Consider the following 15,020-nt stretch of genomic DNA (forward strand, 5'->3'; position numbering starts at 1 on the left):
GGTGGGTACGCTCCTATTTTTATTTCTCTGTTTTTTTTTTTTTGTTTTCAATTGCCCCGGTAATGTCAGCATCCGCTGCGGAGGAGCTATAGACTTCCAATTGAATGTCGCACCCATGTCTGCAGTGAATTTACTGTCGTCGTCTTTATTATTATTATTATTATTATTTAATACGGTTATAGAACACCGCCGCCGCCGACGCACCCAAAAATACCGATTACCTCACGGTGTCGGCCGTGAAACGCTAATACGGAACGACAATAACGATGATGATGATGATGATAATAATAATAATAAAATCCCTACTTTACGGCGGCTGAAAATCGGGTCTTATATAAGGACGAACGTTCGGGCCGCTGTAGTCCACCGCAATCCGTTTCGGCGCGTCGTCAACCGCATAATATTACCTGGCCTAAAGGATATACCTAAAAATTTTGTCGTTGATTATATTACTTGTCGACAACCACGACGATGATGAGCTCCTCGATGACCGGTCCGAGCGGCGGCGGCGGCGGCGGCATGCAGAAATCGACGGCCGGAGGTCCTCTGTCACCGTCGCCGCAGTCCGCGGTCGATAAGTCGGCGGCGGTGTCGTCTGGTTACGGTACATACAACAGGCGTGGTACCGCAACCACGGTAGATCGCCGTCGGCGGACCGACTATCGCGGCGGCAGGGACGGAGACCACCACGACGATGACGACGACGGCGACGACGACGACGACCGACTGTCCGAGCTGTCCGACTCTGGACACTTTCTGGCCAAGGGCGCGTTCCTCATCACGCCCAGCAACGAACTGAACCTGGAGAAGGCGACGGCCATATGCGAGAAGATGAACTACAGAGGACCGTACTCGGTGACCAGGACAGCCACGGGCATACTGTTCAAATTCGCCGAACAAGACGACTATCACGTGACGTTCCGCAAGGGGTTTCACAAGGTGACCAACTCGAGGTTCTACAAGAAGGTAAGCGATAACCACAATTTATTGTAATTGGAATATTATGAACAATAATTATGAACATTTTCGGGCTAGGCATCTTTTGCCTATCGAGAACCCTCTGGGCGTTAGTTATTTTTCACGAGCACTACATTTTAAAATACTGTCTCAGGGAAAAATAATATGCCATCGATATTTTGGAAATTAAGTTATAATTCATAGTTTATTGTGTTTTATTCAATTCAATTTACTCAATTATATTTTTATAACGTAAATGTATTTGTACATTTTGTAAGTGATAATAACACCTAAAAATACACTGGCATACTAATTATTGATCTTAAGTATAATTAATGTATACAATATATTTATACAATTTAATCAATGTAGTTTATTATAATTAAAATTGTTTGGTACTTACTTTATTTTCCAAGATCCATATAATTCAATTTATAACAGTAGTTATTCGATTATTGTGAATAGTGAAAATTAGTTTTATAATTTGGTATTTTAAAATGAAACTAAATTCAACTATGCGTTGGATAAATTATGTTTTTCTAAGAATTTATATTTTATGTAATTTCATTATACAAATAATAATAATTGCACCAACAAAATATTATTAGATAATTATCAGACATATTATTATATTATCCTTCATTTGTGTTTCTATTAATTCGGAAGTTGAAATATTTAAATTAGTTTTATAATTATTTCATACCAGTGAGCGTCTATACTAGTTATTTATTTTACTGTTTGTGAATAAAATCAGTAAATCTAATTTAAACATACATCTCATTTATTTTTGTAAAAGTATGTAATAATAAAATTATATTGTATTTGGTTATTGTTATGGAATTGTTTAAAAACCATTTTTAAATTGGAATGATCCCATTGTCACATCGTATTAAAAGTTGACTGCCTAAAATCTTAATTGGTGGTTAAAATATAGAATTAATCAGAGAAACTTCAGAATCAACTGTTGTATTAAAATTGTTTTTTATCATACGTATTATTATAAAACTAAAAAATACGATTTAAATAGCAATGTTAGCATTGTTACATATTTTAATATCATTTATAGGTAATACGAACGCATCTATTAAACTATATATTTAAAAGATTTTCTTTTTTATTTATATATAATATAATAATATATTGTGGTGATCTGTTACAAAATTTAAATTGCGTGTATACAATAGATTATGGCTATGTTTTAAAAACATCAGACAAACTTGGAATTTCTATTTTTCACCACAGAATGTTAGGTAGGTACCGTAATATTTATACTAGAACGGTTATTATTATTTGTATATCTAACAAATTACATAGCAAATAATGTTGGTAACTGAAAAGAAAGAATTTTTAGAATCGATTTTATTTTTTAGCTAAATACAATTAAATTTCACTGTTCAGATACTTGAGTCAATTGTGGAGTTTAACCATACGTTTCCAATGACTAGGGCAAGATGATACGAGTATACATATACGACTAACACACTAGTCCAATAATTCATAAATTATTGTAATATTTATAATTGTTACATAATATATTATATTTAACACATATTATTTAAAACCAACACGAATAAATGTTTAATCAAGTAGTTTCCAAAGTAAAATCATTACTACAATTTTATAAAATATAAAAAGTTCACAATATATTAGTGGTAAATTTTTAGCCAATCACCCAGAAGCCGAGACTCACCAATAATAATAATACCAACCATCACAGATAGAATTAATATTAATGTCGAGTTTTTAATTAAAAAACAAAAACTGTATTTGCCCAATAAATTGATTTAGGGTTCATTTCTACAAAGGTCCTATAATCTATAATTATACCTTTGATTCTGCTTTATATATTTTTATTCAGAATTAAAAAAAAAGAAATATTGCTTTATACTCTGTTATGGGTAGTTACCTAGCCTAATGTAGAGTACAGTTTTAAATTCAAAAATAACTATACAACTTATAAAAATAATTTTGAATTTCATTTAATAATGTTATTATCTTTAATTTATTTAAAAACACATAAACAAAAATAATAACAGTACTCATCATTTTAGTTTTGCAACCGTAGAAAAGAAAGAAGAAGGTTAAAACTTAAAAATATTTTTTTCTAAAGTTTATGGAACCGACATTTTATGATGTTTCACTCAGTCTATTATTTCATTAAACTTAAGGCTTTTATAGTTTACTTGCATGTAGAAGTACAGAACGTGACTAGAAATCCCAAACAAAAATCAGTCGAGCCACAATAAATTACATTACACGGTTTATAAATTATGTTATACGAATTAGTTTTCGCAGTTATAAAGATAATATTATAATCACATTAGCTTCAAACAAAATATTATACCCATATACAAGTATGATAATGTTTAATGTAATTTTTTCTAAATAACAAATACGATTATCGTATAATTTATAATGCCTTAAACATTATATTTTAATTTGATTTTTAATTTATTCAGCGTTCTAAAAAAAAGAGTTATGACTGACTAATATAAAGTAATTTTTAAAAGATTCTATTAAGTCCTCTACAAAGTTTTAGTAGTCATAATTTAAGGTAATGCACACTGTACATAATATCATAACAAGAAGTAATTTGCAAGGTTTGGTTTTTAAATAGCCTTTAGTACATAAAATAAATAAGAAAATATGGAACAAAAATTAAAAACATCTACTTTGAAAAACTTTTTTGTTTATTTCTTAATTTGAAAGAAACCACCGCTATTATATTTTACTGTGATTGTGATATTAATGCGTTTAACATTAATCTAAAATAAATATTTAGCACATGTTGTAAATTATCACAAATTAACTTTTGGAATTTAAAATGTACATCAACAAAAATAACCAAAATAGTATATTTATTTAGGTATACATTTTAAACTTAAAGTTTTGTTGATACGACTTTCGGTATACGAAGTACTAACAAACATGCGTTTTATTTTTTTGGTTGGGTCTATAAAAAATGCGAAAAATATATTTTTTGTCTGGTGGTTAGTATGTATGTACTACTGTCATTGTATGCCACTATTAAAATTATAAACATAATTAATTTGTAAACAAAACAGATGATGGTAATGTCTAATGATTAAAAAAATAACAAATCATCTGAACAATATTAAACGTACATTTTTTAGGATCATTGGAAGATTGAAAATTTAACGAAATGGAATTTTTACTCAATGGAATGGTTGATTAACAGTATTTATAGCTAATACTTCTTTAGCCATAATTTTCTATATTTTCAATATTTGTCGATAAATTTGTCTTGACGAGCACAAGGTTATTCCAGTAAACACCAATGTCGTGGGCGTGTGAAAGAAAATTACCCGTCAACTATTATAGTAAGAAAAATGACATAAAATATATTGTTGTGTTGTATTTGTTTGTTTGCCTGACATTGAATAGAAATCGCCACAATCTAACAATATTCTCTATCTTTCATTCCCTTGTTTATTTTTTTCAAAGACTTTTTTTTTTTAAACAGAAGTACACTTTTTCCCATAAATGTATGGTCAGGTTTTATTAAAATATTATATCTCTTAAGAAAAATAAAATTGAATTGAAAACGAAAAAATTTAAATTGCAATATATTTAATATCTCCTTTTATTATATAAATATTCTTTGAAGGATTAAATATGGATCGCGAACATAATATTTGGAATTTCAATTATTTTTTTGAATATCAATAGGATTTGTAGGTATTTAACTAAGTATTATATTAAATGGAAATAAAAAAAATTAAAAAATAAATATTATTTCATATTTCTCACGCCAATAATGTAATAAATAATAGATATAATGTGTTATAGATACTGTTGAGGTTAAGAACTCTTCTCGCTTCATCCAACGTTGCTTAAGACGTATAGGATAATGTTGCGTTATTCTTCCAGCAGTATTTTTAGAAACAGATTTTCTAGAAAGTTGTATAATACCACAAAAAAACTGTTTAAAATTAAATTGCTTCAATACAATTGTTGTTAGCTTAAAGTCTTTCATATAATTATTAAAGTGATTCACCAGTAACAATATGTTTTTCTATTATTCTTGTTATTTTTTTTTTGTTATTGCTGAACAAATTGGCCATTGGCAAATGTCCAAGTGATATCTTAGTGTACATCCCTTTACACACAATCACCACTTTAGAGTCTATAAAATTACTACCTATTATAGTATTAAACTCTAAGAACACTTTTGGTATTATTGGAGTAAAACGGCGTTATCACGATTCAACGTATATTTGGTTTGATGGCACACCGACGCACCGTATATTACGCATTATAGAAATGTATCGATATGTTAGACGATGAGACAAAACACTTAAACACATATTTATTACGTGTTCTGGTCTTCGCAAAGGCGTGGATTCGAAATTACATGCCATTGCGTAATTATAGTGATTCTGCGGGAAATGAGGGGCTATTTTAAATTATATGGTGCTTTAGTTTGTCATCGCCCATCGGTAAACACTGACTGGAATATAATAACTCCACGCGTATCAATCCATATTTCATATCCATAAGTTGAATATTCAACATGAATTTCTTTTTTTGTCACCAGTCATTAGCTTAACAATTATAATCACTTAAATAATTATATTGTTTTTATGAAATTTACCGGTGTAAATGTTCGTAATATCGATGGTTTATTTTTTCAATTATAAGTTATAACAGAAATAATTATTTAGTGTATTATAAAATCTAATTATTAGATAATTTGGTATAATAGGTTCTATCGCATAATCAATGTGAAAAAAAACTTATTGCCCTGTTTAATATAATGCTAAGTATTTTAAAAAAAAGATTTTATTTGTAAATAGCTAAATGCCATGAGAGTATTATCTTATACTATACACAAATTTATATACAACCAAATTTTAATAAGCCAATCTAAAATCCCATTAACTCGTACACTTTAATAATGTTTACGTTATATCCACTTAATTTAAAAATGGCTTAACTATTACTTTTTGTTCAGTACCTATACATGGTTTAGTAATAGTATTACCATTTATGTTAATGGTTATTAAATAGTAAATACCAAATGATAATTTAGAACAATCATTTTATGTCTTAGTATATAATAATATAATAGTTATATACTTGTATAGAAATACATTTCATATTTGTTTAAAGATTAAAACTTAAACAACATTAAAAATATATATAAATCAAGTTATCATAAGATTTATAGCAGCATAATATGTGTTTCTGTAAACATATTATTGTTTAAATGTATGTTATTAATGTTATTAATTGTTTCCATGTTGGACATTCATAGAAATTTTCCATGTATGTTAGCTTATAAAGTAATATATATATATATGCAATCGATGTGAATAATTTTGTTTTTTCTAAAAATTTAATTTAATTTAAAAAAATATAATAATTTAAACATTATTGTTGGGACCAATTATGTTTCTTTCGTAATTAACTTTTACTTACTATAAAAATATATGGATATTTATAATATATTTTATATTATAGATATTTTTCAATGGACATTTCATAATTATAACAATATGGTGATAACTTTTGAATTATTAGATCACTGTCAAATGATGAAAAATTATGAGCTGAAAGTCATATTACGAAAGTTTTAAATGTTACTCAACTATTACACTAAATCAAATAATATTATCGATGGTGCGTAAAATAATTAGTTAAAAACTCAATTGTTTGTTTGTTTGTTTTTAATAATACTGTTATGTATTCGAATAATTTTGTTCCTAATTACTTCACATTAATTGTGTGGGCCATATAATTGTCGAATACTATTATATGTCTGCATCAAGAATAAAAGACCTTATATAGTTCTTAAAGTTATCCACCAATTTCTTTTACAATACCTATTATTATAAACTATATTATAGGTAATTTGTTATGGTGCGTCTAATATTTGTAGTTGTAATTCGCATTAAGTACCTTATTATTTTAATTTAAATATTAATTAGTATAAAATTTAAAATTGTATTCATATTAATTTCCATTACCTCCTCAATTTTAATAATATGTGTCTATGTCCTATACAGCGTTGTGAAGCATACATTAATACCATAAAATTAATCTCAGTGTAAGAATTCAATACAATTAATTTTATAAATCAATATAGATTTTATGTGATGACGGACAGGTAGGATATTTTTTATTGTTGTACATTCGAGTTCACGATAATGGTGTGAGGCCGTATGCGATACGTGCGTTATTTACAATGCATACTAACCACGCGAAGCATATAATAGTCGATGGAAAAATGGATAAGTTATATAGGATTTCCGGAGTAAAGTTCGGTTTGCGTATAGGCACGAGCGCTAATAAAATAAAACGGTCTGGCAAGTTAGAACGTTAAAAACTTTCCGCTCGGGTTTAATATCGCCCTGCATTATACGTAATATTATTATTATTATTATTATTATTATTATTATTATTATATACACATGCATGCACGCCGGAGGACCCCGAGAGGCTTTTAGGTCGTTCCCGGGCCACCGATTAATTTGATGCATATTTTAGAATGGCGGCTTATATCCCGAGAGCACTCGCGATAAAAAATGTAAGGGAAGCACGTCGTCGTCCTAGTGAAAAAAATGGAAAAAATACAGTAAAAGACGAAACCCCGAAAATGGGGGATTAAAAGCGGTGCAAAGCATAAAATGCGATCAAACATAATAACATTTTATTATATTATATACTATTGTACAGCAGACGCCAGTAGTGGAAGTAAAAAGAGTATAGTGCGTGCACTAATCTATGGTTTCGCATGGTTTTATCCTTTAATAATAGTGAACATAGATTTTTACGACGAGATGTGATAACGAGAAAAAAAAACCCAAATATAAAATTAACGGCCTCGTGAAGTATAGTATTATTTTTTCTTGCAAACAATGTCTGTCACGGTATTGTTGTTAGATAACCGCTAGCATCCTATGGTCATTTCTACTGTCCTAACAATATTTCTTTATTATATTACGAATACAATTTTCTCGTTGGGTGCGGCAGCTTTTTCAGCGGCGTATTATATTATATTATTACGAACAAAGTTGGTCAATATTCGTAGGCAGTTTAAGGAAAACGAATGACCATCGTAACTCACTCGTCATATTATTACATGTGAGCGGTGGGCTCTCTTTACCTTGTACCTAATTTTTTTAAAGTCGTTTGTGCCAGTCGAGATCGTCATGCAAAATACAAATTGTTACTCAATTTACTTTTTTAATAATATAAACTTGATTTTGTTATGATATAAGAATAACACACACACGCACACAGACAGTATACGTACATGTTTTTTTATAATTATATGAAAATGGCATACGTACTCCTAATAGTCGGATTTGTCGTAGGTGCAGTATAATAATATGTTATGAAAAGATCCAAACAATTTAAATAATAAATTACTCGAATGTGTTTGTTTCAGTTGGAAAACAATGCTCAATACATATTTGTTATTTAGATATACGACGTATATTATATAGATGGCCAAATAAGTCGGAATAATAAACGTATAATAATATTAGGTGTTATAACTACGAGTACCCCTAAAGTATAATATAATTATCAATCATATTGTTTTACATAATAAATCAGAACGGGCAATTATTATTAGGCCAGGGAGGCGCTTATAAGATCACACGGCGTAGAGGAAAGAAAAAAAACGTTAAGCCAATATTATAATCTTTTACAATATTATTATACATTTATATACCTACATAGTATAAGGTTAGGTTAGGTTAAGCCTACTGTACGGTTGAATGCTAAACAAGTTGCCGTTAACCGATCGGAAACTCAACAAATGGGCAAAATGTAGCGTTTCACAATCACACGGTCGGGTGGTCTAACAAGCTTTGGCAATTTGTATATTATCAAGGACGTATAGCCTTTGAATTAACAAACGCATCGCCAGCCGTTTCTTACCCCGTGCCGGGTATGACGCACACACATGAACGAAATCGATGTGAAGACTTTGGACGATCTGTTTCGTTTATATTTTCCAGTTTCCACACAGCGTAGTTCAACTACAGCCATATGCTGACGATGATGATAACAATATGAGTCATATTAATATATTGTACACACATTTTGTGCTGTTATCGTAAATTATTGCACGGAACGATATAAACCGATTGTAATCGCTATAATAATAATAACAATAATACAATAGACCAAGTTCGTTAATGGTCAATAATAAAGGCGTGCGATTTGTTAAAACGACAACGGCGATAATGTTAATCGCCGGACTTCTCGGCCAGAGTATTGTTGATTCAAAACCAAAAAATAAATAAATAACTTCCACAGTTCGTATTTATAAAGATTATACTGTCAATATTGCTGTAAGTTAACGAACAATTACTGTAAATTATGTGTGATATTAGAATATTATTAGTAACAACCTAATCTTGTAAATAGGACGCTCAAAGTTCCGCGATAAAGTTTGAATACCAGTGATTCGCTATAGATCGGTATCGTAGATCTCCAATTGCGTGTCCCCTACAAATGCGTAGTTAGATGTGGTTCTCTAATAATGTTTTATGATTTTTTTCCGATGGTTTATCGAGCAGTAGGTATATATTTTTACGACAATCGGCTTATACCTAACCTATATTATACACATTTGTATTCATCATAATTCGACTCGTCTAAATATAGATTAACTAGATTTTAGCATAAATATTTTTTTGGGCCGAGCACAGATATTTTTATTTTCTAACTGCGATTTTGCGTAACGCTTTGCTTATCATGGTAGAAACGAATAAAATGTAAGCCTATAATTCCCACTAGGTATATATTATACAATAATTAATTGTAACTTATTTATACATAATATATTTTATGATTCATAAATTTTCTTTGAAGTGGAAAATATTGAGTAGCGTGCTACGTTTATGCCACGCGATCACCACGCCTGAATTTGACACTTTTTTAATAAGGCTTTTAGACTTGAAATATTTAACTGTTAAATTAAATTATAGTATAATGTACAATATTATAATATACGATTGTTAAAAATCGATAACTAAAAAATACCGGTTTTGGGATTTTAATTTGTAACAGCCTAGCTTAGGAAAAATGTATGACACATGAATACAATATGATCATAACAATATTACAGACTCGGGCTACATGTCCATAATATGTGATAACGACAGAATTCTAATAAACAGTTTATTATATTCTTATATTCATCGAAATTGTATAGCTTACAATGTTATATCTCATGGTGAATACAAATAATATTAAAAGTGTATATTATGTTATGTGTATGTGTACCTATATATTATTATGTATATATAATTCTTTATTCTATTGACATCGCTGGCATTATCCTACTTTTGATTCAAGTTAAACACAAGTTATAACCTGTTACATAATTAAATGAAAGGATGATTTGTACAGTGTTTTAATATTGTTGGCTTAAGTTTATAAAAAAAAATATATATATATATATATAAAGATTGCTTCGTTACGCTTCTTCGTGGAATGCTAGTCGTATTTACAATCGGAGATAAACTGTTGAATCTGTTAAGTTCTTCAGTGTATTTAGGCGTTGTAAAGGCTTTCATTATATAAGTTACTATATCAGATCCCCCAACCTAAGCACAGTATTCTAGTGCCGGTTCTTTGCTGATAAGTAGGTGTGAATTAGATAACTATTCTTAATCATGAGGTTATTACTTCCTTTTTGAATTTAATCTAACGGGATATTTTCATGTTATTAATGTCTTGTTTTTGTTTTTAATTCTTAGTTTGTTTGAGAAAAATTAGTTATTCCCATTCGTTTTCTTTTAAACAAGTTAACTGAAGTGTATCTGACGTTGTATTTAAGTTTGTTTTTGTAAAATACTGAGATCAGGTGACTTCGTTGGCTACTAAGTCTGCTGTTCTATTTCCAGGTATCCCATCATGACAGGAATCCCACTTGAATATTATTATTTATTAATTATTGATTTAATGCAACCTATAACTTGTAGTGATCAAAGAATTGACTGATGATGATGATAAAGCAGTTTAAGTTGAGATATGAAATCATTGCTTTTTACATGATAGATCATTATATTATATATCACATATAAATATATTATTATACTAGTTCTTGAGAGTAATAAGTACTAATAAATAATAATTGTCCATAATATAATGTTATGTGCCAATATGATATTCAGCTGATCTGCGCAAAGACTTGGAACAACATTTTGGTTTTAGTTCAAACTAAAATATATTTATGCATTATAAATACTATCTTGGGTACTTCATTTTTCAATACCGACAAGTATATTGAAATTGTCATTGATACATCGAACCCTGTCATTGTAACCCACACGTTTTACAGTGTATATTTTAGTGTTCAAATGGAATGTGAAATCGAATTTACTTATAATATAATACAATTTTCACGAAACGAAAGTACCAAATTTTTATTGGTTACAGTAAGTTTATGTTTGTATTGTTATAATTTTAAATTATATAAGCTTTGAGTGTAAAATTTGATAAACTAAAACATAAAATATATTATATGGACAACTTGAGTACCCATACAATACAATCTACATATACAACTTACTGATCTCTGATGTTATGTGCCATAGATATTTTATTATTTTTGGACTTAAATCATTTAAAATAAAATAAAATTCTCCATCAGAAGTGGCAGTTTTATTTCATAATTTGCAGTAAGATAGGTACAAATCCTTTATGAAGTCTAATACTAATGTCTGCGCAAAGTAGAAACTGATTCCCAACTTGGTTCACGTTAACTAATAATGGCCACTTAAACAAGCATGTTTGAACGATTGATGGTATTTTACATTTAATGGCGATTTATGTTTTAGTTAATTGCGTTTAAACGTGTAATGCTAAACACACATACTGAGTTACTCATTCATCAAAAGAGTGATCGGGCTTATGATGCATAATATAATATTACATAATATATAAATCCAATAATTTGGATAATTCATCGTTTTGATCTCGAAAAGTAACCTTAAATTTGTTAAATTTGTTTTGGAATGCATTCTACATTATACAATTATGAAACAGTTAAAGTTTTTCATTATTAAATCCTTCTATTAAATCAATTCAGAATTTATACACTATAGCCGGACTACTGTATTTTACTATATTTCAATGTGGCAATGTTAACTACATGAATAATAATTAAACAGAGATACACGGTAGCCCACCACTATAATATTATATATTTATGGTGTATATTATGTATATTTTCATTTAAAACTTTAATGCTCTCCCTTTCCCGATAGCTAAAATATGGGGTGCACTTCAGTGACACACTGATATATTTATGATTTTTTGAAGGGTTGATTAAAATTGTATTTTATTATAATTAGTGTGATATACACAATTAATAAAATATATAATATCTTGTAATATATTGTACAAATACACCTCAAGACTCAATAGACACTATCAAATTTACTATAAATATTCACCACTAGGAAAATTACCTCAGCAAATGTGACCCGGCACAATATATTAGGATCTAAATCATGCTGAATTAATTATCTACAAATGTTGTTCTATATTTGAATAAAAATTGTAATAATTTTATACTCCACATAAAACTGTATTTTATGAACCGTTTACTTAAGTTTCAACTTTGCGATCCTGGTAAATCTGACAAGTTGAAGCAAAAAGGCGTAGTGTGGTAGACAGGTAATAGGTATGAGGACTCAAAGCTAAAGATGCTATATATTTTTTAATCAAAATCCAGACCATCTTAAAATTACTTTTACAAGTATTCAATAAAAACTACTAGATATTTTCCACTTGCGGAAAATTTATAAATCATAAATATGTACCAATAAGTTGCCATTAATTGTATATATTTTATATACCTAGTGGGAATTAGTTAATTTTTACACTTTATTTGTTTCTAAGGTGATAAAAAAGCGTTATGCAAGATCGGTTAGAAAATAAAAATATTATCTGTACCCAGCTCCAAAACATATTTATCTTAAAATGTATAAACATACATAATATATATGTATATATATAGAAGAAAAAATCAATATTTTTAACGTAATAGGTATACGTATAGAAATATAGTAGCTTGGCTATAATAACATGACGTAAAGTTTAAAGTCGTTATAGTTACATTTTTTCAGTGAATTTCACCAATTGTGGCAAATCACCGTTTAATTAAATATAGTTTTTCAATCGCGTTTTCTGCCAATATTGTTGACATGTCTGGGTTTTTATTTTTATAAAAATACATAATATAATATAACACCGGAAGATGAAAATGGGTACCACACTTTATTAAACTCGTTAGTTACCGCGTCACGTCACCTCGTCAGGCATAACACATTTATATCGTACGAATATACGATGGCTATACAATTATAATACTATACAATATATATTTTTTGATACTCATAACACGTGGACGATTTGTTACGAATCATAATCGTGTTAATAATTTCTATTTGACGGGGGTGGGTGGAAAAAATTAATTTTCTGCTCGGGTAATGTATATCACTTTTAATATAACCATCTCGCCCGGCGCTGCATGATAATAATAATAATAATAATAATATGACGGTGACACGCCGCGTGACAAATTAATATCATCTACACATAATATTATAACTATTATTATTATTATTATTATTATTAAATATGACGTCTGTGCAAAATATTATTTATAGTAATACAGTGTACGCTGTATTTTTATACACGCTTCCAGACGTAGAAACGGACGCGTTTCCCCAAATCTTATATTATTATTTTCCTCTCCGAACCACGTTACGATTCACCGTTAAAACGTATTTCAAAGTGTATAATATTATTATAATAGTATACAATATATAGGATTAATGCGCAAGGTTTATTTTCCGCACGGATATCGTCTTACGATCGGTTTAATTTGGGAAATAAAACATTTTACGTACACCCGTACGGGTCTTGGTGTTTTATTTCAGCGTCCCATCGTAAAATCCCGTTATCGTTGCGCCGTATATATTATATGATATTATTATTATTATTATTATTATTACTGTTCCACAGTGTAGTATAACATTATAATATACGAGTTGTTCGCGACCACATATTATTCAGTGTAAGTGCGTATCGCGATGTTGTACATACGTTAGGTAGCTAGATATCATATTATATTATATTATGACGATTACGCACGGAATACTGTACAGTCACCGGTGGCAAAAATTTCACGAGGGACCACATGATAATATTATAGCCACCGGACACGGAGTTAAAATCAATAAAACATTTCACAACAGTAATATTATATGATTATTATTTATAGTGTTGGGTACTTGGGATGGATATGACCGTTGGTTGAATTAGTATGTGAACATTTATTCGTCAATTTAAGTCATTGTGATGTTTTTCATATCGATATAATAGCGACTGTTTCGGTATTTGCATTTTTTATTTTTTTTCCATATAAATTCAAAAAAAAAAATTAACAACCAGGTGCACCACAGCTATTTAAAGAAACAAAAACAAAACAATTTAAATAAATTAACAGTTTTGTCGAGTGACCAACATCACTTCCCCGATGTATACGATCAGTAATTAGATTTATTTCCATTCGATATACATTATGTATAAGTTATAAAAACATAAAATAAATGGATAGTTTACAGTCCAATAATTCTAGATGATACTGTGTGTGATTTTTTTTTGTTTTTAATTAACCATATCAATACATAAAACATTAAACTAACGAAATTGTACGAACCCTAATTAATATTAATACCAATTGTAAACCTACAAACGATAAGTATAATGATAAGTTAAAAGCATTGAAAGTTTTAAAAAGGAATCGATTTGAAAAAAAAATGTATTTGTAGGGAAAACAATAACATGTCGAAACGCATATAGTAAATATTAATTTTTTAACGTGTTCCTTATAAGTTATAACAATTAAACTTAACAATTATTTAACTTATCATTTGAACAGATACGTTTGGCTGTTGATACTGTTCATAGTGTAAATAAGAAAATAATTAATATGATTAATTTATTAGTACACTAAATACGTTTGCTTTTATAACTAATGAAAAATATCGTTAACATTTCAACCAATA

At 29.0% G+C, this 15,020-nt stretch overlaps 1 protein-coding gene across 1 annotated transcript in view; it reads left to right on the plus strand.

Moving 5' to 3' along the window:
- The first annotated feature begins 313 nt into the window (after positions 1-313).
- LOC132949484 (uncharacterized) overlaps positions 314-15,020 on the plus strand; it is a 55,639-nt gene continuing 40,932 nt past the window's right edge. The window contains exon 1 of the mRNA XM_061020399.1: positions 314-966. Coding sequence (XP_060876382.1) covers positions 472-966 — 495 coding nt within the window. The 5' untranslated portion in view covers positions 314-471. The remainder of the gene's footprint in view (positions 967-15,020) is intronic.

The sequence above is a fragment of the Metopolophium dirhodum genome, chromosome 7, assembly GCF_019925205.1.
Source record: "Metopolophium dirhodum isolate CAU chromosome 7, ASM1992520v1, whole genome shotgun sequence".
NCBI lineage: Eukaryota > Metazoa > Arthropoda > Insecta > Hemiptera > Aphididae > Metopolophium > Metopolophium dirhodum.